This window comes from Mirounga angustirostris, unplaced genomic scaffold (assembly GCF_029215605.1).
Source record: "Mirounga angustirostris isolate CCGP_5_RB_7025 unplaced genomic scaffold, mMirAng1.0.hap1 SCAF_9, whole genome shotgun sequence".
NCBI classification, from domain to species: Eukaryota; Metazoa; Chordata; class Mammalia; order Carnivora; family Phocidae; genus Mirounga; species Mirounga angustirostris.
The window spans coordinates 32,967,111-32,990,021 of record NW_026991717.1 but is presented as its reverse complement, the minus strand read 5'-3'; the positions used below and the strand labels follow the sequence as shown (position 1 = coordinate 32,990,021).

General features: G+C 46.7%; 1 protein-coding gene across 1 annotated transcript; it reads left to right on the top strand.

Annotated features, from left to right (window-relative positions):
- The first annotated feature begins 2,797 nt into the window (after nucleotides 1-2,797).
- On the top strand, nucleotides 2,798-22,412 carry TBC1D21 (TBC1 domain family member 21). The gene is made up of 11 exons (XM_045901881.2): nucleotides 2,798-2,857; nucleotides 16,109-16,216; nucleotides 16,348-16,451; nucleotides 17,669-17,763; nucleotides 18,289-18,399; nucleotides 18,516-18,616; nucleotides 19,575-19,671; nucleotides 20,053-20,153; nucleotides 21,110-21,226; nucleotides 21,843-21,926; nucleotides 22,306-22,412. Exons 1-11 carry the CDS (start codon nucleotides 2,798-2,800, stop codon nucleotides 22,336-22,338), a joined length of 1,011 nt encoding a protein of 336 aa, XP_045757837.1. The 3' UTR covers nucleotides 22,339-22,412.
- The last annotated feature ends 499 nt before the right edge of the window (nucleotides 22,413-22,911 follow it).

Below are 22,911 nucleotides of genomic sequence, written 5' to 3'. Positions count from 1 at the left end.
ACCAGGAAAGACCCTACTCACACAGGACCTGGAGGGAACAAGGCTGTGTTCACACAAAGCGATGGGGATCAACTTCAGCAGTGGGCATTAGTCCGCTGTGGCCAATGGGTCCCGTCCCCCAGCCAACACAGGGCCATGATCTGCACGCACCCCTCTCATGCACCGGGTGCTGCAGACAAAGGACCCCGCTCCCTCCCTGCTGGGAAGAGATTCAGCAGCGGGATTGGCCAGGCGCCACTTGATGCGCACACTTAAGCAGAACAAAGGAGCGCGCATTGAATCTGGAACAGGGACAGACATTCCCACAGGAGGCGATAAATCCAGCACAGGTTGTGAGGACTCCCTGTCTCTTGGTAAGGAAGTGTCCCAGGCCCAGGTCCATTCCTGAGTGGCCAAGCAGAAAGACTTCATGCCTTTCTGGATAGGTGGGACCAAGTTCACACGGTTGGATGGGCAGCATGGTCAGGATTTGAACCTGGGTTTTTCTGGCACCAAAGCCCATGAGCTTTCTCATTGCGAGAGCCCTGCACTTCTGAGGATGAGCTGGTCTTCCCCAGGTACCTTCCAAGCCTGCCCGCCACCCTCCTGCCTCACCACCACACCCTTCCGCCAACGGACAACCCAGAGTCTCTCAAGAAAAGATCGGCTGCAAGGGTTGCTCCCTCCCAGGACTTCCTTAATGCAAATTCTAGATCTCTCCAACCTTTGCCCATACTCCTATACCAAGAAAAATATTTGAAAAGCTGGGATTCTTGTGCCCTGAACCCCCATGTACGGAAATTTAAAGCAGAAAACCTGGGCAGCTATCAAGGAGGGGGAAATGCATAAAAGAAAAGTGATGGGGGGGAATGTAAAGAATCTGGGGAATTATGTAAATAAATGGACGGGGTAAGGACCATTCAGCCCTGAAGAAATGAGATTGACACATGCAAATCCCTTGTAAGTTTTAGCAAAAAGGGATCAAAAACACTTCTTGCTTCAGTGTCCTGCAATTCCATTTGAATATTAAGCCTCCATGTGGTGCTCTGAGGCTTTTGTAATATGACCAAACCGTACCAGCTAATTTGGGCCGGGGTTATTATCTACAATTTGCAGACAAGGAGCCAGAGGCGAAAGGAAGTTCAGTAGATGATCTATGGCCATCGTGTTCATTTTAGAAGCCACGTCGGATTTAGCACTCAGTTTTTCCAACGCCCTGCCTGATCCTGAACTTCTTGGGGAAAAATTGCAGTTAATTCTCAGTCGTCGACATTGTTAATGTGGAGGAACAGAAGTATAGATGATCCCAAATGGTGTCTCCTGGTCTGGACATTTGCTTTGGAAGCTTCTTGCTGACCTCAGAATGGAGGCACCCTGCTGTGGGAGGCTGCCCCATCCTCATTCCACCACTTTCTGCTCAAAGCCACCTACCTCCTGCTCCATGAAGACCTAGGGGTAGCAGATTAAGGGGACAAAGCTATAATGCTTTCCTAGGCTGGCATGGAGTAGTGGAGGGAGGCGGAGAATAAGGTGTTTTGATTTAAAAGGACCCCCGCGGTCCCGAAAGCTGCAGAACAGTAACAGTAAATGAGACAGTGAATTGTGTCCACTGAAGACTTCCATCTGGATGTTGATTCATTATGTTAATAAGGATGTGAGAGCTGGAGGTTGACTGTATTCTGATTTCATGGCTGGGGGACCCATGGCTCAGAAGGGGGGAACATCCAAATTTAAGGTCCGAGTCCAAATTCCATCTCCAAGCTCCTGATTCCAATTTGGTTGGTCTAATTACTACTCTCTCTTAATGACTATGGATGCTTTCAAGCCAGATGGCTTTAATGGCCGGGACCTGGGTAGAAATGCAAGCAATGCTTAAGGTAGAGAACCAGTGAGGCCGGAGCCAAGAGGAGCCAACTTCTCAGATTCATTCAACAAATATTGAGAACCTGCCAAGTGCTAGGCTGCAGGGATTGGTCCTGGGAGGAAAGCACAAAGGAATCAGACATTGACCCTGGCCTGAGGAACCCAGGGTAGGAGGGGAGACAAGGTACATACAGAAATCTCTGTAATACCTTCAGAGAGGACAGTGAGATGAGATCTAAGAGAGCTTCGTTTATTCTTCCATTCAATTAAGTCATTCATTAGTCATGCAGGCACTGTCTTAAGTGCTCTGTATATAAAGATAAATAAGACTGGTCTCTAACCCCAGAAGATACCAATCAAATACACATACTGACACTGAATCGCCCAGGGAGTTTTTCAAAATACAGTCCCCCAGATCCCCACCCAGACAACTGATTCTGGATCTCTGGAATTGATACCCCAAAAACCTGAAGCTCAAATTCTAGGTGTTATCTGGGTTTGGGTACTGATCTGTGGGATAACAAGGGGAGGGAGCCCGGAGGAGGGCTAGCCAGAGATAGGGAGGAAGGCTTCCTGGCCCACCTCTCCTAGGAAGCCTCCCCTGACCTGCCCAGCACACTGATCTGCATGTTCTCAGCCCCAACCTCCACTGTACATCTGTATGTCCTGTGATTTTCTGGCTGACTGATGTCTTTGGTTGGTTCCTGGGTGTGTGTTACCTCTGAAGCTGAGTGCCCCTATGTTCCAAGGTCATTGTGATGAGGGTTCCAGGGGCCTTGTGACACATGCTGCCCAGCTCTGTTCAGCTGTGGGAGGTCAAGGAGAGGCCCAGTTCCTCCTGGGAATGAAATTCATCCCCCAAAAGGAAGACCACTTTCCCCTGCTAATTAAGCATCATTTAGGGCTCCAAGTGAGCCCTGGTCAGAAGCTGCTTTGAAGACATCCTGCAGGGGCCATGACCACCCTCTCTCCTGAAAACAGCCTCTCTGCCAGGTGGTCAGCCTCCTTCATCCTGGTGCGTGTTCTTCATCAGCTCCAAGCCCCTCCCTCCCCAACTTCTGGTTTGCATTAGGGCCACTTTCCTCAGTGGGGTGGGAAGGACTAGAACCCTGAGCTGGCCTATAAGGTTGAGCAGGGGAAGTTGTACCTTGATCTCACATCAGGACTGAAAAAACACAGGTCCCCTAGCCCCTTCACCCTTCTTTCTAAGCCAGTTACCTTTCCCTATATGTGACATTCTAACTTTAATGACTTTGAGGTTTGCAAGTTCAATCTCGATAAATTGTCCTTGGTGTTTTTGCCAACAATTTTGGTATGCTGCCACCAGGTGGCAGTAATGCCTTTGTTAGTAGGTGGTTTAAAGCCCACTTAATAAGATACATCTCTTCATTTAAAAGTCAGCCTCAGTCATAAAAGTTTTCCACATGGTATATTTTTCAAAATCATAATAACTAATTACAGTGACCTTAACCAATCTCAGGTTTCATTAATCATATTGATTAAGGAATGATGTTATAGCTTTATTGCAAATTATCACCAAGTCTTGATTTGGATTTTCTTTATATCTTTATTCATTTCTCTGAACTTATAGAGTGATAATAATAGAATAACCAACTGTCACATAGCTTTTAGTATGTACCACGACTGTTCTAATGCTTTATTTATAGTCATTTATTCTCACCATGACCCTCTATGAGGTGGATGATGCTATTATCTTCATTTTATGAGAAAGTTGGGGCACAGAGACAAAGCAACTTGCCTAAAGTCACACAGCTGGTAAGTGGCAGAGCTGGTATTTAGACCCAGACTGCGGAGTCCATCTTCCAAATCAGTGATTCTCAAAGTGTGGTGCCCAAAACTGCCTCATCAGCATCAACTGAGAACTTGTAATGCAGACTCTTGATCCCCAGGTGTTCTGAACCAGAAACTCTCAGGGTGGGGTCCAGTGATCTGTGTTTTAACAAGTGCTCCAGGTGAGTCTGATATGCAGCTAACTTTGAGAACCGCTGTTTTAAACCATTCATTTAATCACTATGCTATACTGATGATACGCCCCCATACCTGGGTTGATAATAATCACCCAGGTAACTTCCAAGTTGCACATATGCCTCCTCCACCCCAATTTTAATACTCCTTCCCTCCTTGGGCCAGCCTGCTCTCCCCTGGGTGAGCCACTCTTACTTTTGGAAGTAAGTATATCTTGTCCCTCAAGGGAACTGGAGTAGAAGAGGTTGAGATCAATAAGCAGCCAGTATAACCCTTCCCAGGCCTACTGGGGGCTCGGTTGCTATGAGTATTCAGAGCAACATGGCAACAGAGACCCTCCTGGAAAACTTGCCTTATCCTGCAGTAGCTTTCCTCTTTTACTAAAAATATTAGAGGGGGCGCCTGGGTGGCTCAGTTGGTTAAGCGTCTGCCTTTGGCTCAGTTCATGATCCCAGGGTCCTGGGATCGAGCCCTGCATCGGGCTCCCTGCTCTGCGGGAAGCCTGCTTCTCCCTCTCCCTCTGTGTGCTCTCTCTTTCTCAAATAAATAAATAAATCTTTAAAAAATAAAAAAATTTAAAGTATTAGAGAAAAATCTTAACCCAATGATGCAGAATAGAAGAGGGTGGGAGGATATATGCCTGCAGCCAAGTCCTCTGGTAGCAGGAAGATGTTAGACAAACTGAACCACTTAGGCCTCCTATTTCTGGCTCCCCTACTCTAGAGGAAATATGGCCATGGTGTCTCTAGGTTTGCTAGTGGAGAGCTTTGACCTGTTTAAGCACACCATAAAGGTGGGAGAGTTTCACAACTGCTCTAACTAGCAGTACTCCTCCTAAGAGACTAGGAAAAAAGCTACCGCAGAGCTGAAGGGTATCCAGCACCTCGTGGACTACATATCACCCAAGCCTGAATCACCAGGTCATTGTACCCAGATGGTGGTGCAGCGTGTTAATAGGTTAGTGGAGCAAGAAATGGGGGATTATGGGAGAATGAAGGTGGATTTGAGAGGCCATTGAGTTGACAATCCCTCTTACTTCAAAGAACCCCAGATACAGATTCTATGATTTCTGGCATAGACAGGCAGTGTGAATGTACTGGAGAAGAGAGGGCAAGGACTTCTGTGTGGAAATATTCCCAGGTCAACAGGTTTCTTGTGCTTGTCCTTGGCTTGTCAGCAAATGTCTTAGATGTTCTTGTGGTTGGCCTGTAGTTTGCTTAGGTTTGACCATAGAAGTGGCAGAAATAGAGAAATTGAGTTTCCTGAAAGGGGAAGTCAGTGACTTTTTGTAAGTGAATTCAGCCATGGCAAAGTTAGGCAGATGGCCAATTGTTGCAAAGGTTAAATGATAAATATAAAGTGCTTGGGACAGCGCCTGGCACATCATCAATGCTTTGTAAATGTTTACAACCAATCAGAGAATTTAATGCATTTGTTTTCATAAATGATTTATTTGGGTTTCTATCATTTTTTATGCTTTATGCTTTTATTAATTCCATGTTGTTTTGTGTATTATTTGCTTTTATCTTTAAAAGTGAATTAGAAGGAAACTGCCCTGTTCCTATAAATCTCTAATTTTTAAAGTTAAAAAAATTTTTTTCTTCTGACTCCATCCTTCAATCTAATAAAAAAATGTCTGTAGTTAAAAATCTTCCCACAAAAAACACTCCAGGCCTCAATGGCTTCACTGGTGAGCTATACTAAATATTGAAAAAAGAAGTGATACTGCTTCAATACAAACTATTCTAAAAAATTTTAAAGTGGGAATACATCCATGCTCATTTTATGAAGCCAACATTATCCTGATACCAAAATCAAAGACGATACAAGAAAAGAAAATCATAGACCAATATTTCACATGAACATTGATGCAAAGATCCTAAATAAAATTTAGCATACAGTCTCCAATAACATATATATATAATATAATATATATATATATAATTAAAATATCACCAGTAGGGTTTATCAAGAAATGCAAGGCTGATTTAACATTCAAAATCATGCAATATAATTTACCATATTAACAAACTAAGAAATGAAAAACTGTATGACCATTTCAACAGATTAAGAGTATCATTTGAAAAAATCCAGTAGCCATTCCTGATAAAAACTCTCAGCAGACTAGGAATGGAAGAGAGCTTCCTCAACCTCATAAAGGGCAGCTACAAAATGCCTGCAGTTAACATCATACTGAGTCATGAAAGTCTGAATGCTTTTCCTCTAAGATTGGGAACATAGCAAAGATAGCTGCTCTCACCATGTTTATTCACCACTGCACTGGATGTTCTAGCCAGTTCATAAATAAATAAATAAATTTTTACAATAACATCCCCCCCAACCCAAAATATTTGCGGATAAATCTGACAAAATATATGAATAGCCTACATACCTACAAAACAATGCTGAGAGAAATTAAAGAAGACCTAAATAGATGGAGAAATATGGATTATGTTAGTCTTTGTGGGCCATGTATCTCTGTTCCAACTACTTAACTCTATTTTAAAGATTTTTATTTATTTATTTATTTATTTATTTATTTATTTATTTGAGAGAGAGAGAGCGAGTGAGAGAGCACAAGTGGGGGGAGGGACAGAGGAAGAGGGAAAAGCAGGCTCCCTGCTGAACAGGGAGCCCAAGGCGGGGCTTGAACCCTGGGACTCCAGGATCATGACCTGAGCTGAGGGCAGATGCTTAACAGAATGAGCCCCGAGGGGCCCCTTTATTCTGTTATTTTAGCATGAAAGCAGCCATAAACAATACATGAATGAATGGGCATGGCTGTGTGCCAATAAAACTTTATTTAAAACAAAAAAAAAAAGGTTGCAGGCCAGATTTGGTCCATGGGTTGTAGTTTGCTGATTGTTTGCCTCTATAATAAATCCCCATGGAATCCACAAAAGCTACTAGGACTAATAAGTGAGGTTAACAAAGTGGCAGGACACAAGATCAATGTATAAAAACCCATTGTATTTCTATATACTAGCAACGAACAATTGGAAGTTGGAAGTTTTAAAATAACACCTTTTACAATAACATCTCCCCCAACCCAAAATATTTAGGGGTAAATCTGATAAAATATAGAATAGCCTACATACCTACAAAACAATGCTGAGAGAAATTAAAGAAGACCTAAATAGATGGAGAAATATACCATGTTCATGGGTCAGAAAGCTCAATATTATTATCAATTCTCCCCAAATTGAGCTATAAATTCAGCACAGTCCCCATCAAAATCACAGCTGTCTTTACGGTAGAAATTGATAAATTGACTAAGATTTCTATGGAAATGCATTGCCAAAGTTCATGATTAAGGACCCCAGGACACAGTCCAACGTTGCCTATTTTCTCCTACTTCCTGCCACAGTGCATGCTGAGTGTTGCAGTCTGAATATAGGTTGGGAGAACAGGATGGCAGTCTGAGGGTAGGAAGCCGGGGTCTGCTCAGACGACAGTGTCTATGCAACTGGGGCATGACATCAGGACAGACCCCGCTTCCCAAGTTTAGGTCAACAATGAGGGTGGAGATTTTGCGTTGGTTTTTTTTTTTTTTTTTTTTTGGTACCTTCATGGGCCCTGTGACACATGGCCCCTGTGTCCTATTTCGGTTCAGAAGATAGAGCGTGTATGATTTACTAAGGGGCTCAACCCATCCCTATCAAATGTGGAGTTAGTGGAAATTATCCCAAATCTGGGCCCGTGGGTTCTTATTTTTTTATTTCCAGTGCTAAAGCAATTTCTAACAGCTTGCCTCTCGCGATCAGTGGACCAGCAGCATCAGCAATCTCCTGGGAGCTTGTTAGAAATGCGTCATCCTGGGCCCCACCCCAGACCCTCTGAGTCAGAATCTTCGTACAATGCAGATTCTGCAGGTGACTCATACGCAAAGTCAATTTGAGTCACACATGTGCATATTCAGGTGTATATCAATGGGGAGTTGGGAGTGTGTATATCAGACATGTCTAGTCACCTGCCAAGCTCTGTCCATCAGCACATCCTCATGCTTGCAATATGGCATTTCAAGGTATGCTTCTCTCCAATAAAGGCTTCCTCTAGGAAGCTTCCCCGCTTTTTTTTTTTTTTAGATTTTATTTATTTATTTGACAGAGAGAGACACAGCGAGAGAGGAAACACAAGCAGGGGGAGTGGGAAAGGGAGAAGCAGGCTCCCCGCAGAGCAGGGAGCCCGATGCAGGACTCGATCCCAGGACCCTGAAGGCAGTCGCCCAACCAACTGAGCCACCCAGGCGCCCCGAAGCTTCCCCGCTTCTGACAGGAGCTCTTACCTCCTGGTTATTGTCTTATGAGCATTTTTAATTACTTGGCATGCAGTGCACTCACCTGCCCCCATCAAACACACACACACACACACACACACACCTCTCTTATATAAACCAGAAACCATTTCTTATGATGAACTGTTTTACTCTTCTAGGAAAGGCGAAACGTAGCTCATCAGAGTGTTTAGTGCTTATTTTATATTTTTCCACTATCAAAGCAGTAGACATTGTTACAGAAAAGTTTGAAAACACAAGAAAAAGGAAAAGATTATGCAGGACCCATGCTTTTGGTAGGATTTTTGGTGGGGTTTTTTTTCTTCTTTTTTTTTCTTACAGAATTTTTATAGTGGTTAATTCACTATACCCTAGAGTATATAAGGTGTAGTTTTCATAATATGTACCAGGTATACGGGGAGTATAGTGCATAGAGAAGATAGAGGCTAGATACTGAATGTATAATTTTGTATTCTGCTTTTTTCCGTTAACATTTTCATTTTTCCAGGTTATTACTCATTCCCTGTAAGCATCATTTTTTATGCCTCACAATATTCCATTGAGCATATAAATTATAGTTTATTTAACTATTCCCTTATTGCATAATGTTTAGAGCACATGCGGTTTTCATTTTGGTAAGTAATGCGCAATGAAAATTATTGTGCATTCAGCATTTTTCTATAACTTTGCAGTAATTTCTTCAGGATAGATTTCCAGAAGTGAGTCAGAAGCAGGGAACTTGATTCATATTGCAAACTCCAGAGTATAGCGTGGAAAAAAAAAATCTCACTTAAAAGAAAAGCCAAAGGTTCCTTTTTTTTCCCATTTATTTATTTATTTATTTATTTATTTATTTATTTATTTATTTATTTATTTTATTCTTATGTTAATCCCCATACATTATATCATTAGTTTTAGATGTAGTGTTCCATGATTCATTGTTTGTGCATAACACCCAGTGCTCCATGCAGAATGTGCCCTCCTCAATACCCATCACCAGGCTAACCCATCCTCCCACCCCCCTCCCCTCTAGAACGTTCAGTTTGTTTTTCAGAGTCCATTGTCTCTCATGGTTTGTCTACCCCTCCGATTTCCCCTGCTTCATTCTTCCCCTCCTACTACTTTCTTCTTCTTCTTCTTTTTTTTTTTCTTAACATATATTGCATTATTTGTTTCAGAGGTACAGATCTGAGATTCAACAGTCTTGCACAATTCACAGTGCTTACCAGAGCACATATCCTCCCCAGTGTCTATCACCCAGTCACCCCATCCCTCCCACCCCACCCCCCACTCCAGCAACCCTCAGTTTGTTTCCTGTGATTAAGAATTCCTCATATCAGTGAGATCATATGATACATGTCTTTCTCTGTTTGATTTATTTCGCTCAACATAATACCCTCCACTTCCATCCACGTCGTTGCAGATGGCAAGATTTCATTCCTTTTGATGGCTGCATAATATTCCATTGTATATATATACAACATCTTCTTTATCCATTCATCTGTCGATGGACATCTTGGCTCTTTCCACAGTTTGGCTATTGTGGACATTGCTGCTATAAACATCAGGGTGCACGTACCCCTTCGGATCCCTACTTTTGTATCTTTGGGGTAAATACCCAGTAGTGCAATTGCTGGATCATATGGTAGCTCTATTTTCAACTTTTTGAGGAACCTCCATACAGTTTTTCAGAGTGGCTGCACCAGCTTGCATTCCCACCAACAGTGTAGGAGGGTTCCCCTTTCTCTGCATCCCCGCCAACATCTGTCGTTTCCTGACTTGTTAATTTTAGCCATTCTGACTGGTGTGAGGTGGTATCTCATTGAGGTTTTGATTTGGATTTCCCTGATGCTGAGCGATATTGAGCACTTTTTCATGTGTCTGTGGCCATTTGGATGTCTTCTTTGGAAAAATGTCTGTTCATGTCTTCTGCCCATTTCTTGATTGGATTCTTTGTTCTTTGGGGGTTGAGTTTGATGAGTTCTTTATAGATTTTGGATACTAGCCCTTTATCTGATATGTCATTTGCAAATATCTTCTCCCATTCTGTCAATTGTCTTTTGGTTTTGTTGACTGTTTCCTTTGCTTTGCAAAAGCTTTTTATCTTGATGAAGTCCCAATAGTTCATTTTTGCCCTTGCTTCCCTTGCCTTTGGCGATGTTTCTAGGAAGAAGTTGCTTCGGCTGAGGTCAAAGAGGTTGCTGCCTGTGTTCTCCTTTAGGATTTTGATGGACTCCTGTCTCACATTGAGGTCTTTCAACCATTTGGAGTCTATTTTTGTGTGTGGTGTAAGGAAATGGTCCAGTTTCATTCTTCTGCATGTGGCTGTCCAATTTTCCCAACACCATTTGTTGAAGAGACTGTCTTTTTTCCACTGGACATTCTCTCCTGCTTTGTCAAAGATGAGTTGACCATAGAGTTGAGGGTCCATTTCTGGGCTCTCTATTCTGTTCCATTGATCTATGTGTCTGTTTTTGTGCCAGTACCATGCTGTCTTGATGATGACAGCTTTGTAATAGAGCTGGAAGTCCGGAATTGTGATGCCGCCAGCTTTGCTTTTCTTTTTCAACATTCCTCTGGCTATGCGGGGTCTTTTCTGGTTCCATACAAATTTTAGGATTATTTGTTCCATTTCTTTGAAAAAAGTGGATGGTATTTTGATGGGGATTGCATTGAATGTGTAGATTGCTCTAGGTAGCATTGGCATCTTCACAATATTTGTTCTTCCAATCCATGAGCATGGAACGTTTTTCCATTTCTTTGTGTCTTCCTCAATTTCTTTCATGAGTATTTTATAGTTTTCTGAGTACAGATCCTTTGTCTCTTTGGTTAGATTTATTCCTAGGTATCTTATGGTTTTGGGTGCGATTGTAAATGGGATCGACTCCTTAATTTCTCTTTCTTCTGTCTTGTTGTTGGTGTATAGGAATGCCACTGATTTCTGTGCACTGATTTTATATCCTGCCACTTTACTGAATTCCTGTATGAGTTCTAGCAGTTTTGGGGTGGAGTCTTTGGGGTTTTCCACATAAAGTATCATATCATCTGCAAAGAGTGAGAGTTTGACTTCTTTGCCGATTTGGATGCCTTTTATTTCTTTTTGTTGTCTGATTGCTGTGGCTAGGACTTCCAATACTATGTTGAATAGCAGTGGTGATAGTGGACATCCCTGCCGCATTCCCGACCTTAGGGGGAAAGCTCTCAGTTTTTCCCCATTGAGAATGATATTCGCTGTAGGTTTTTCATAGATGGCTTTTATGATATTGAGGTATGTACCCTCTATGCCTATACTCTGAAGAGTTTTGATCAAGAAAGGATGCTGTACTTTGTCAAAAGCTTTTTCTGCATCTATTGAGAGGATCATATGATTCTTGTTCTTTCTTTTGTTAATGTATTGTATCACATTGATTGATTTGCGGATGTTGAACCAACCTTGCAGCCCAGGGATAAATCCCACTTGGTCGTGGTGAATAATCCTTTTAATGGACTGTTGGATCCTATTGGCTAGTATTTTGGTGAGAATTTTTGCATCCATGTTCATCAGGGATATTGGTCTGTAATTCTCCTTTTTGATGGGGTCTTTGTCTGGTTTGGGGATCAAGGTAATGCTGGCCTCATAAAATGACTTTGGAAGTTTTCCTTCCATTTCTATTTTTTGGAACAGTTTCAGAAGAATAGGTATTAATTCTTCTTGAAATGTTTGGGAGAATTCCCCTGGGAAGCCATCTGGCCCTGGGCTTTTGTTTTTTGGGAGATTTTTGATGACTGCTTCAATTTCCTTAGTGGTTATAGGTCTGTTCAGGTTTTCTGTTTCTTCCTGGTTCAGTTTTGGTAGTTGATACATCTCTAGGAATGCATCCATTTCTTCCAGGTTATCTAATTTGCTGGCATAGAGTTGCTCATAATATGTTCTTATAATTGTTTGTATTTCTTTGGTGTTGGTTGTGATCTCTCCTCTTTCATTCATGATTTTGTTGATTTGGGTCATTTCTCTTTTCTTTTTGATAAGTCTGGCCAGGGGTTTATCAATCTTGTTAATTCTTTCAAAGAACCAGCTCTTAGTTTCGTTGATCTGTTCTACTGTTCTTTTAGTTTCTATTTCATTGATTTCTGCCCTGATCTTTATTATTTCTCTTCTCCTGCTGGGTTTAGGCTTTATTTGCTGTTCTTTCTCCAGCTCCTTTAGGTGTAGGGTTAGGTTGTGTACTTGAGATCTTTCTTGTTTCTTGAGAAAGGCTTGTATTGCTATATACTTTCCTCTTAGGACTGCCTTTGCTGCATCCCAAAGATTTTGAATAGTTGTGTTTTCATTTTCATTGGTTTCCATGTATTTTTTTAATTCTTCTTTAATTTCCTGGTTGACCCATTCATTCTTCAGTAGGATGCTCTTTAGCCTCCATGTATTTGAGTTCTTTCCGACTTTCCTCTTGTGATTGAGTTCTAGTTTCAAAGCATTGTGGTCTGAAAATAGGCAGAGAATGATCCCAATCTTTTGGTACCAGTTGAGACCTGATTTGTGACCTAGGATGTGATCTATTCTGGAGAATGTTCCATGGGGACTAGAGAAGAATGTGTATTCTGTTGCTTTGGGATGGAATGTTCTGAATATGTCTGTGAAGTCCATTTGGTCCAGTGTGTCATTTAAAGTCTTTATTTCCTTGTTGATCTTTTGCTTAGACGATCTGTCCATTTCAGTGAGGGAGGTGTTAAAGTCCCCCACTATTATTGTATTGTTGTCGATGTGTTTCTTTGCTTTTGTTATTAATTGCCTTATATAATTGGCTGCTCCCATGTTAGGGGCATAGATATTTACAATTGTTAGATCTTCTTGTTGGATAGACCCTCTAAGTAGGATATAATGTCCTTCCTCATCTCTTATTACAGTCTTTGGTTTAAAATCTAATTTGTCTGATATAAGGATTGCCACCCCAGCTTTCTTTTGGTGTCCATTAGCATGGTAAATGGTTTTCCACCCCCTCACTTTCAATCTGGGGGTGTCTTTGGTTCTAAAATGAGTCTCTTGCAGACAGCATATCGATGGGTCTTGTTTTTTAATCCAGTCTGATAGCCTGTGTCTTTTGATTGGGGCATTTAGCCCATTTACATTCAGGGTAACTATTGAAAGATAGGAATTTAGTGCCATTGTATTGCCTGTAAGGTGACTGTTACCATATATTGTCTGTGTTCCTTTCTGGTCTATGTTGCTTTTAGGGTCTCTCTTTGCTTAGAGGACCCCTTTCAAGATTTCTTGTAGGGCTGGTTTCGTGTTTGCAAATTCCTTTAGTTTTTGTTTGTCCTGGAAGCTTTTTATCTCTCCTTCAATTTTCAATGACAGCCTAGCTGGATATAGTATTCTTGGCTGCATATTTTTCTCAGTTAGTGCTCTGAATATATCCTGCCAGTCCTTTCTGGCCTACCAGGTCTCTGTGGATAGGTCTGTTGCCAATCTAATGTTTCTACCCTTGTAGGTTACATATCTCTTCTCCCAAGCTGCTTTCAGGATTTTCTCTTTGTCTATGAGACTCGTAAGTTTTACTATTAGATGTCGGGGTGTTGACCTATTTTTATTGATTTTGAGAGGGGTTCTCTGTGCTTCCTGGATTTTCATGCCTGTTTCCTTTCCCAAATTAGGGAAGTTCTCTGCTATAATTTGCTCCATTATACCTTCTGCCCCTCTCTCTCTTTCTTCTTCTTCTGGGATCCCAATTATTCTAATGTTGTTTCGTCTTATGGTATCGCTTATCTCTCGAATTCTGCCCTCGTGATCCAGTAGTTGTTTATCTCTCTTTTTCTCAGCTTCTTTATTTTCCATCATTTGGTCTTCTATATTACTGATTCTCTCTTCTGCCTCATTTATCGTAGCAGTTAGCCCCCATTTTTGATTGCACCTCATTAATAGCCTTTTTGATTTCGACTTGGTTAGATTTTAGTTCTTTTACTTCTCCAGAAAGGGTTTCTCTAATAACTTCCATATTTTTTTCAAGCCCAGCTAGTATCTTTAAAGTGATGATTCTGAACTCTAGATCTGACATCGTACTAATGTCCGTATTGAGTAGGTCCCTGGCAGTCGGTACTACCTCTTGTTCTTTTTGTTGAGGTGATTTTTTCCATCTTGTCATTTTGTGCAGAGGAGAATAGATTAATGAGAGAACAAAATGCTAGCAGAGTAACAACGTCCCCAGAAAATATACTCTAAACAAATCAGAAAAGACCTGAAGCAGTGGAAAAAGAAAGGGAAAGAGAGAAAAAAGAAAAAGAAAAAAAAGAAAAAGAAAAAGATAAAGATAAAAACAAACAAAAACAAATAAAACAAAACAACAACAACAAAAAAAAAACCCAGAATGTGATCAAATATGATCAGGCTGGTATATAGATCAGTGCCACACACTAGATTTGGGGTGTATTTTGGTCTTTTATAAGAAAGTGCCTCCCAAAATTTTAAAGAAAGAAAAACTTATATATGTACAAAAATAAGGGTTGATATGATGAAGGGATGGAATATGACTGTAAAGATGGAAATTATAAAAAATTTTATAAAAGGAATTGATAAGAAGTTGTTTGAAAGAAGAGGATTTAAAAAAAGAGAAAAAAGAAAAAAAAAGGGAGAGAATGTGATCAGGCAGGGGAGTAGAAAAAACCATATACTAGAGATTGAGGGTATATTTTAATCTGTTAGAAGAAACTATCTCAAAATTTTAAAGAGAGAACAACTTATATATATATATGCCAAAAATACGGGTAACTACTATGAAGGGATAGAATATGACTCTAAAAATGAAAAATAAAAATGTTTTTTAAAAAAAGGGATTGATAAGATGTTGGTTGAAAAAGGGAAAAAGAAAAATTAAAAAAAAAAGACAGTTAAAAAAAAATTAACTTTGAAAGACTAAAGAATCATGGTAAAAAAGCCGTGAATTCTATGTGCAGTAGCCCCCTAGCGCTGGAGTTCTGCCGTTCTCATTGATCGGTAAACTTGGTCTTGGCTGGCTGTTCTCGCTGATCTTCTGGGGAGGGGCCTGTTGCCGTGGTTTCCAAATGTCTCTGCCGGAGGCGGAAGTGCCCCGCCCTTGCCCCCTCCCGGCTAAGTCATCTGCTCGGTTTGCTCTCCGGGGCTTTTGTTCCCTGCGAGCTTTCCGTACAGCTTTGGAGGCGGAGAGTGAAAATGGCGGCCTCCCAATCTCCGACCCGGAGGAGCCGAGAACTCAGGGCCCCGCTCCTCAGTGAGCCCCCAGAGAAAAGCCGTCAGTCACTCCCGTCTCCCCGGTCTCCGGCCAAACTCCGTGCTCGCCGGGCCTGTGACTGCACGCCTCTGTCTCTGGCACCCGACCCCAGGTGGAGTCTCCAAACCCAGCAGATCCCTGCGGTGCACTCCCGCGCGGCTCCTCCCGGGGGAGGAAGGTGAGTCTCCCTGATCTGCCGCTTGTTGGGTCCCTGCCGGAGGAGCAGGGGCCCAACTGTGCTGCGGATCAGGGTTTATGGCCACCCCGAGCTGAGAGCCCGCGCCTGGGCTCCGCCTCTGCAGCCGGCTTCCCGGCTCCGATACCTGGGAGCTCTGCCACCCTCAGGCACCCCCAGTCTTTCTGTGACCCCGAGGGTCCTGAGACCACACTGTCCCGGAGGGTTCCACCCCCTGCTTAGCCACCAGAGTGACGTCCCTCGGCGGAGCAGACTTTTAAAAGTTCCGATTTTGTGCTCCGCGGCTCAATCACTTGCCAGAAGCGGCCGATGGAGCCCCTCCCCCGCCGTCTATCCTCCCGAATATCGCCTCGGATTCACTTCTCCGCACGTCCTACCTTCCAGAAAGTGGTCGCTTTTCTGTTCAGAGAGTTGTTGCTCTTCTTTTCTTCGATCTCCCGTTGAGTTTGTAGGTGTTCAGAATGGTTTGATCCCCATCCAGCCGAATCCCCGAGAGGAGACGAAGTCCAGGTCTCCTACTCCTCCGCCATCTTGCTGAGCTAGTACCGCCAAAGGTTCCTAACAGAGGGCTGAAGTGATTGTCCTTGCCAGGTGAAGAGAAAACCACCCATTGACAAGACGGAATGGGATGGCTTCTTTGATGAGAATGGTCTGTTGACCAAGTCACGAGACCTCATTTGTGTGAACATCCTGGAGCGGGTACGGTCCTCAAGGCCTTGCCCTGGCACTGGAGGGCATGGGTGGGCAAGGGGCAGGCATGGCGTTTGGAGACACCCTCTTGGCAGGCATCTGGAGGTCCCATGATCTCTCACCTCTCGTCCCCACCCCAGGGTCTGCACCCCTACGTGAGGACAGAAGCCTGGAAGTTCCTCACGGGCTACTACTCGTGGCAGAGCTCCCAGGATGAGCGACTCACAGTGGACAGCACGAGGAGGTAGAACATTCCAGATCCTGTCAGGGGAGAGTGGGTGGCAGTGCAGGTGGGAGGGAGTGCCCATCCCAGCCTGACAAGTGCAGTCTTCTTCCCCCAGATGGATTTCTTATTCTAAGAGACAAACTCCCCATGTGCTCCTGACCCAGGGCCCAAACCCAGGAGGTGCCAGCCCCTTCCCACCCAGCTCCATTTAGCAGCGCACAGACTGCCCGTCCTGGGCTGGATCCCAGCAGGTCCTCAGCCCCGCCGCCATCTCATCCCTTCCTTCCCTAGGGCCTACGCAGCCTATCTGAGGTGAAGATTCATGCACAAAGGGCCAGTGAAGAATCATTCAGGGCAGTAGGGGAACTGAGGGCCAGCCTGGAAAGCTCGAGAGCCCTGACGGGAGCCCGGGTTAGCTCCCCAAGGCTGCTGTAACAGGCCCCACAAACGAGGGTTTGGCAACAGCAGAAATCTGTTCTCTCGGCTCTGGAGGCCAGAAGCCCAACGGCAAGCTGCCGGCAGCGCCACACTCCCTGAAGGCTCTAGGGAAGGGTCCTCCCCTGCCTCTGAGGTTCTGCTGGCTCTGGGGACTCCTCCCATCTCTGCCTCTGTGGTCACATGGCCTGTTCCTCTTCCCTCTGTCTCTCTGTGTGTCCTTAGAAGGACACTTGTCATTGGGTTTAGGGTCCACCTAGATAATCTAGATTGATCTCATCTTGAGATCCTTAACTTAATTACACCCGCAAAGGCCCTTTTTCAAATAAGTTCACATTCACAGGATTTAGCAGTTAAGGCACAGACATATCTTTTGAAGGGTCGCCATTCAGCCCCCTACAGCACCCAAGCACATTCTAATGATGGACACTAGACACTGTCTCATCCAATCCTTCCAATTCTAAGGCCAAGGTGCCAGGATTATCCCCATTCTACAGAAGAGGAAACTGAGGCTTAGAGAGGGATCGTGATGTCTCCAAGGCCTCACCCTCTTTGCAAACACCCAGTTATTAATTTGTGGAGGCAGGATTGAGGAGCAGCCGTGGGACCCCCAGGGCCACCTCCATGCTGCCCTCCAGGGGCACATTAGCACAGAACGTGGTTAGGGCTGGCGCCTGATGGAGATGAGGGGAAACATCACACCCAGGTAGGGCGAGCAGCCTAGTGGAGAGAGCTGCTCAGACTTCCCTTGATTGGCCGGGAGAAGGCTGCCTCCTCCAGCCTCAGTTCTCTTTGCACAGGAAGAACTATGAGGCCTTATGTGAAATGTATATAAAGATTCAGCCCCTTCTGGAAAACCTGCACCGGAACTTTATGGAGACTCGGAATACCATCGGTGAGCTAGTTGGGTGGGCAGGGCTCGGGAGGGGGTAGTGCCTGAGGGCATGCCTGCCTGCTCCTCAGTCATATCCAGGGGCAGATGATTCCCTGGTTCCTGGGAACTGCCTTGAATTCTGGAATTCTGCTGGCTAAATCCTGGTTAATCCATCCACCATCTCTCCTGGGGGCTCCTATATGCCTAGCGTCATATTCCCTTGAGTGCATGCTGTTCCTGCTGCTTTGTCTTCATCTCCCCTTTGGCTTTGAACTAGGCTGGATTTCAATTGGATGGGGCTAGTGGAGTGGGGATGGGGGTTGGGCGGCATTCTTGGCAGAAGGTATGGCCTAGTCAAAGATTTGGAGGTGGGGACAAAGCCGGGCAGCTCAGGGTGTGGTGCTGGGCAGAGTCTCGTGGGTGGATGCTGTTTTTACAACCCCCTCCAGGGTGTCCTGGGTCCTGCCCTTTAGGGAATAAACTCATTCATGGCCCCTCTGTTGAGGTGATCTGGTGCCACCTACCTGTCTCTTGTCCCCAACCTAGCATATGACATTCAGAAACTCTATGACAAAGACCCCCTAGGCAACGTCATTATCGACAAGAAGAGACTGGAGAAAATCTTGCTCCTGAGTTATGTCTGCAATACCCAGGCAGGTGGGCCACAGGGCTGAGCCTCTCCTCAGCCCCCTCTTCTCAATTCCTTCCTGGAATCCCTTCCCCGCCCAAGCCCAGGCTCACCTGTCCTCACTGTCCCCCCACCCCCACCCCAGAGTACCAGCAGGGCTTCCACGAGATGGTGATGCTTTTCCAGCTGATGGCGGAACATGACCATGAGACCTTCTGGCTTTTCCAGTTCTTCCTGCAGAAAATGGTGAGGGCTGGGCCTGAGCTCAGGGACCACCTCCCTGCCACTCACCAGACACCCCCTGGAGGTTAGGCAGGCAATGGGAGCCCCAGCTCTTTCCTCCAGCCCTGAAACAGCCCCTCTGGGTCCCAGAGGAGCCTGGGCAGGCAGCACTCACCCTAGTGAGTTTACGGGGCATGGGTTGTATGTGTTGCAGGCACTGGAGTTGAGGAGGGGGCTGGAAGGGTGCTCTGGATCCAGCTCTCACCAAACCTCGAAAGAGTGTAACTGGCCAGTCCCAGGGATGGCTCCCTCTCCTGGCATTCCCCTCCCAAAACATGGCTCTGCTCCCACAGATCCTCTCCATGGCTCCCCATCACCTTCGGAATAAATCCAATAACCTTGGCCAGGCATTCAAGGACTATCTTTGGCCTTCTCTCTCACTGCTCCCTTCACACGACCCGCACTTCAGGCCCACCAGGGGACGCAGGACTCCCCAGACACACCCCACAGTGATCAGGTTGAGGGCTTTTGAAGTTGCTTCTCTCCGGAACACCCTCCCTGGAAAGCCTTTCCTCATGGTCTGTGAGAGGCTGTCCAGAATTGTCTCCGTCCCTGCAACAATGTGCTCACTGCTCTTCCCCTGTCCCACCTGGTTCTGACCTACGGTGTGTGTGTGAAGGCATAACTGGGCTCACTGCATTGAGAGCCACACCTGAGACATCTCTGGATCCCCACCCCCCCCACACCACACACATAGGTGCATACACATATACAGACGAACACACCTACACACACAGATCACAGAGACACAGACATGAGGTGAGTGTGCACACACACATACAGACACCCAGGCTCATACAGACATGAGCCCAGCCTGGAGCCAGCCACACACAGGGCCTCCAGAACTGAATTGTTGGTGAAGCAGGCCAGCCCTCAAGCAGAGAAAGATTAGGTTGGCCTCCCACCCACCCATCTCTCTCAGGAGCACAGCTGTGTTATCAAGATCGGAGTAGGCAAGAACCTGGACATGCTCAACACCCTGATCAACTTCTTGGACCCCGTGTTTGCTGAGCACCTAAGTGAGTGGACCATCCCCAACCTCCTGCAGACGTACAGCTCCCCCCACAGGGCAGGAATGAGAGGGACCCAGGACCCAGCCCCAGGTAGCAATGCCCTGTCATGGCGGCGAGAGAACAGGATCCTTTGGTCTTCTCTCCGGGCCCTGGGAGGAGGGTTCATCTAGATGTGCGGTTGGAATCTGGACAGTTGAAAATTCACTCCAAACATTCTCCGAAGATAGTTGGCAACGTGAGAGCCAGGCATTTTGGGTTTCCCCTGTGTGTTCACGTGCCCTACTGTTCGGCCTGTCTGGGCGCTTCTGCTCTATCACGTGTGCCGCCCCTGGTTTCCCTGACCCGGGCCTCCGTCCGGGCTGACACCCCGTGTCTCTCTCTCCACAGGAGGGAAGGGGGCGGGGGCCGTGCAGTCCCTCTTCCCCTGGTTCTGCCTCTGCTTCCAGCATGCCTTCAAGTCCTTCGACGACATCTGGAGGCTCTGGGAGGTGAGTCCTCCTTGGACGGAAGGGCTAGGCCCCCACCCCTCCAGAGGGCAGGGGGGAAGCCCGTTTCCTTGCTTCCTGACTTGGGATGGAGTTGAGCAGGTTAGGGTTTATGGGGCCTTGCTGGAGGAGGTGAGCGCATTAGCACGTCCTTCTGTTCATTCAGTCCCATCCAGGACCTTCTGCAGGGCAGCGAGGGCAGGAGGAGGGGCCCCTCAGCCTGTGCGGGTAAAGCCTGATCTGCTTTCCTGCCCCCCCTCCCTGCCCATGCAGGCCTCCCTCTGCTCTGCATCCCCAGCTGCCCCTTCCTCTGCCTTCCCCTCCATTTGAGTGCTGGCTCCCTGCAGAGCCCTCACTCATGGAGAAGGAGGGGCCCTCCAAGGGCAGGTCAAAGGTGCAGTTCTTTGATCATGGGCTATCAGCCCATGAACCCCCCCCCAGGAACAGACCCACTACCCATTTCTGCTCTGTCCAGCCCAACACTCAGCCTGGCATTCAGCGACCCACAAGTCAACTCCCACCCTCCTTAACCCTCCCTCATGGCCTGCTGGTTTCCGTGCCCAAGTCCATGGCCACCCCCCAGACCTCTGGGGACACCCCTGGATTGTTGACTTATCAACCGTTGCTTTGCCAAAGCTCCACTCAAATGCTTTGGATAGTCACCGGGTCATTCTCCCTCCTTCTCCCTCCCCTTCCTCCCTCCCTCTCCCTTTCTCTTTCCCTCCTTCCCTGTCTCCTCCTCTCCTCCTCTAGCTAATGAATTCCCTGAAGCTTTTTCTCTGAGTCCCCCAGTAGCCAGCACAATACCTGGGACCCCCCAAGGTAGCACTTGCCTGAGTGAGTGAGGGAGTCAGCAGTGAGGCCCAGGAACAGCTGACCCCGGGTGGGCCTGTGGTCAGCGGGCACCTCACCATCCGAAGGGCTGGGAAGCCCCAGCTGAGACTCGGGGGCTGCTGCAGGTTCTGCTGACGGGGAAACCCTGCAGAAACTTCCAGGTGCTGGTGGCCTACAGCATGCTGCAGATGGTGCGCGAGCAGGTGCTGCAGGAGAGCATGACCAGCGATGGCATCCTCCTGGTGAGAGCGCCCTCGGGCCAGGCCAGCCTCCCCGAAACCCCTGTGCCATCCCAGCCCTTGGGCCCTGGCAGGAACTGTGATGCCCTGAGCACGGTGCTCGTGCTTATTTAGACCAACGCACGGAAACCCATGACAGGCCAGAGGCAGAGGGACCATAACCACCATGGCAGCACCCTGATTTAACATAGGAAGAAACTGAGGCCTTGAATGCTTCTTAACCTCTAGGTTTACTGCCTCACAGTTAACCCCCTGGGCCCTAGGGTCCCCTGTGGCAAAAGACCGAGAGTTTTCTGACATTTCTAAAAAGCAACTGGAGTCTGGGTTAAAAAAAGCTAGGGCGGCAGCCCAATTATAAAACAAGATCTCCTTAGAAGCTCCTGAGACCCTCAGTGGAACCCTGGTACCCCTCAGAGCCCAGTATGAAAACGATATTTACCATCTTCCCGCAAATACCACATTCCAGTGGTGAAATCGCCGGCACTGTGCCAGGCTGGCTGGGGCGAGATCAGGTGGCCTCAGCGACTGCCATGAGCAGTGGCCTTGTCCCCGGGAAGCAGCAGGAAGCTGCCTGTGCCCAGGGAGACCTGCTTCCTCCCGGCTTCCGTTCCCGGCACAGGCCTGCAACAACCTCATTGACCTTGACGCGGACGTGCTGATCTCTGCTGCCTGCTTGGTGTATGCTGAGCTCATCCAGAAAGATGTAAGTGGCCCTCATTATTTGCCTTCTTCCTCTTCCTCATCCAAGAAGCCCTCTCTGATTTTCTGAGCCCAGCCCCGGCATATGGCAGGCATGTTCGGCTTCAGAGACACAGTTTGTGCCTTGTTCTCTGCCACTAGCCCATGGGTGTTGCTCTGCGTGGTCGGCTTCTGTTTGCATATGCAAATCCCACCTCCCCAGGGAGATGGCGCTGCCCAGTGACTCAGCCTTCACCCCTCGTGCCCTGCGTCCATCCCAGCAGGTCGGGCACAGGGCTGGGCGCCCTGGGGTTCAGTAGAATGTCACTGGCTGGACAGACTGAAGAATGAGAGCAACAGACCATCTGTCCACCTCAACCTGCCGGAACCCTCCTCTTCCCCAGGTTCCTCAGTCATTAAAGGACTTCTTTCTCTGAGGACTCTCGCAATGGACAGATGCCCTCAACGGACAGGACGGAGGTGGTGCTTCAGCCGTGAAGTCCGACGGGGCGTTAGGGTGAGGGTGTAGGTAATACAACTACACTGGAAACAGCCTCTGGAGTCACAGTTTGTGGTGGGCAGTGTGTCTCCTGTGGACGCGTGAGGGCCGAGCGGAATGTCCAATACAGACAGAGGCCTGGTGGGCGAGCAGGGAGAGGTGAGGCAGAGAAGGGGCAGGCACACCGGGGAGACCCCGCCCGTCGGCCACTCCTCCACAGCTGAAGGTTTGCCAAGGCTACGGTGGCTCCACACTCGAAAGCACCTGGGTCAGGATAGAAACAGCTTCGAGAGCCTCCTTGCCTCCCGCGGAGGACAAACTGAACGCGTCTCATAGACCTGCTCCATCCCTGGACCAGGTCTTGAAAAGAGGTCCTGACCACAGGGCTTTGCACAAACTCCACCATTTTCCCCCTCACGCCCGACACCGTGATCCCACGTTCAGTGGTTCATCCACGGATTCCCTGGCAGTCTATGGAAGGACACGGCCCAGGTCTCTGGCTCGCAGGCCA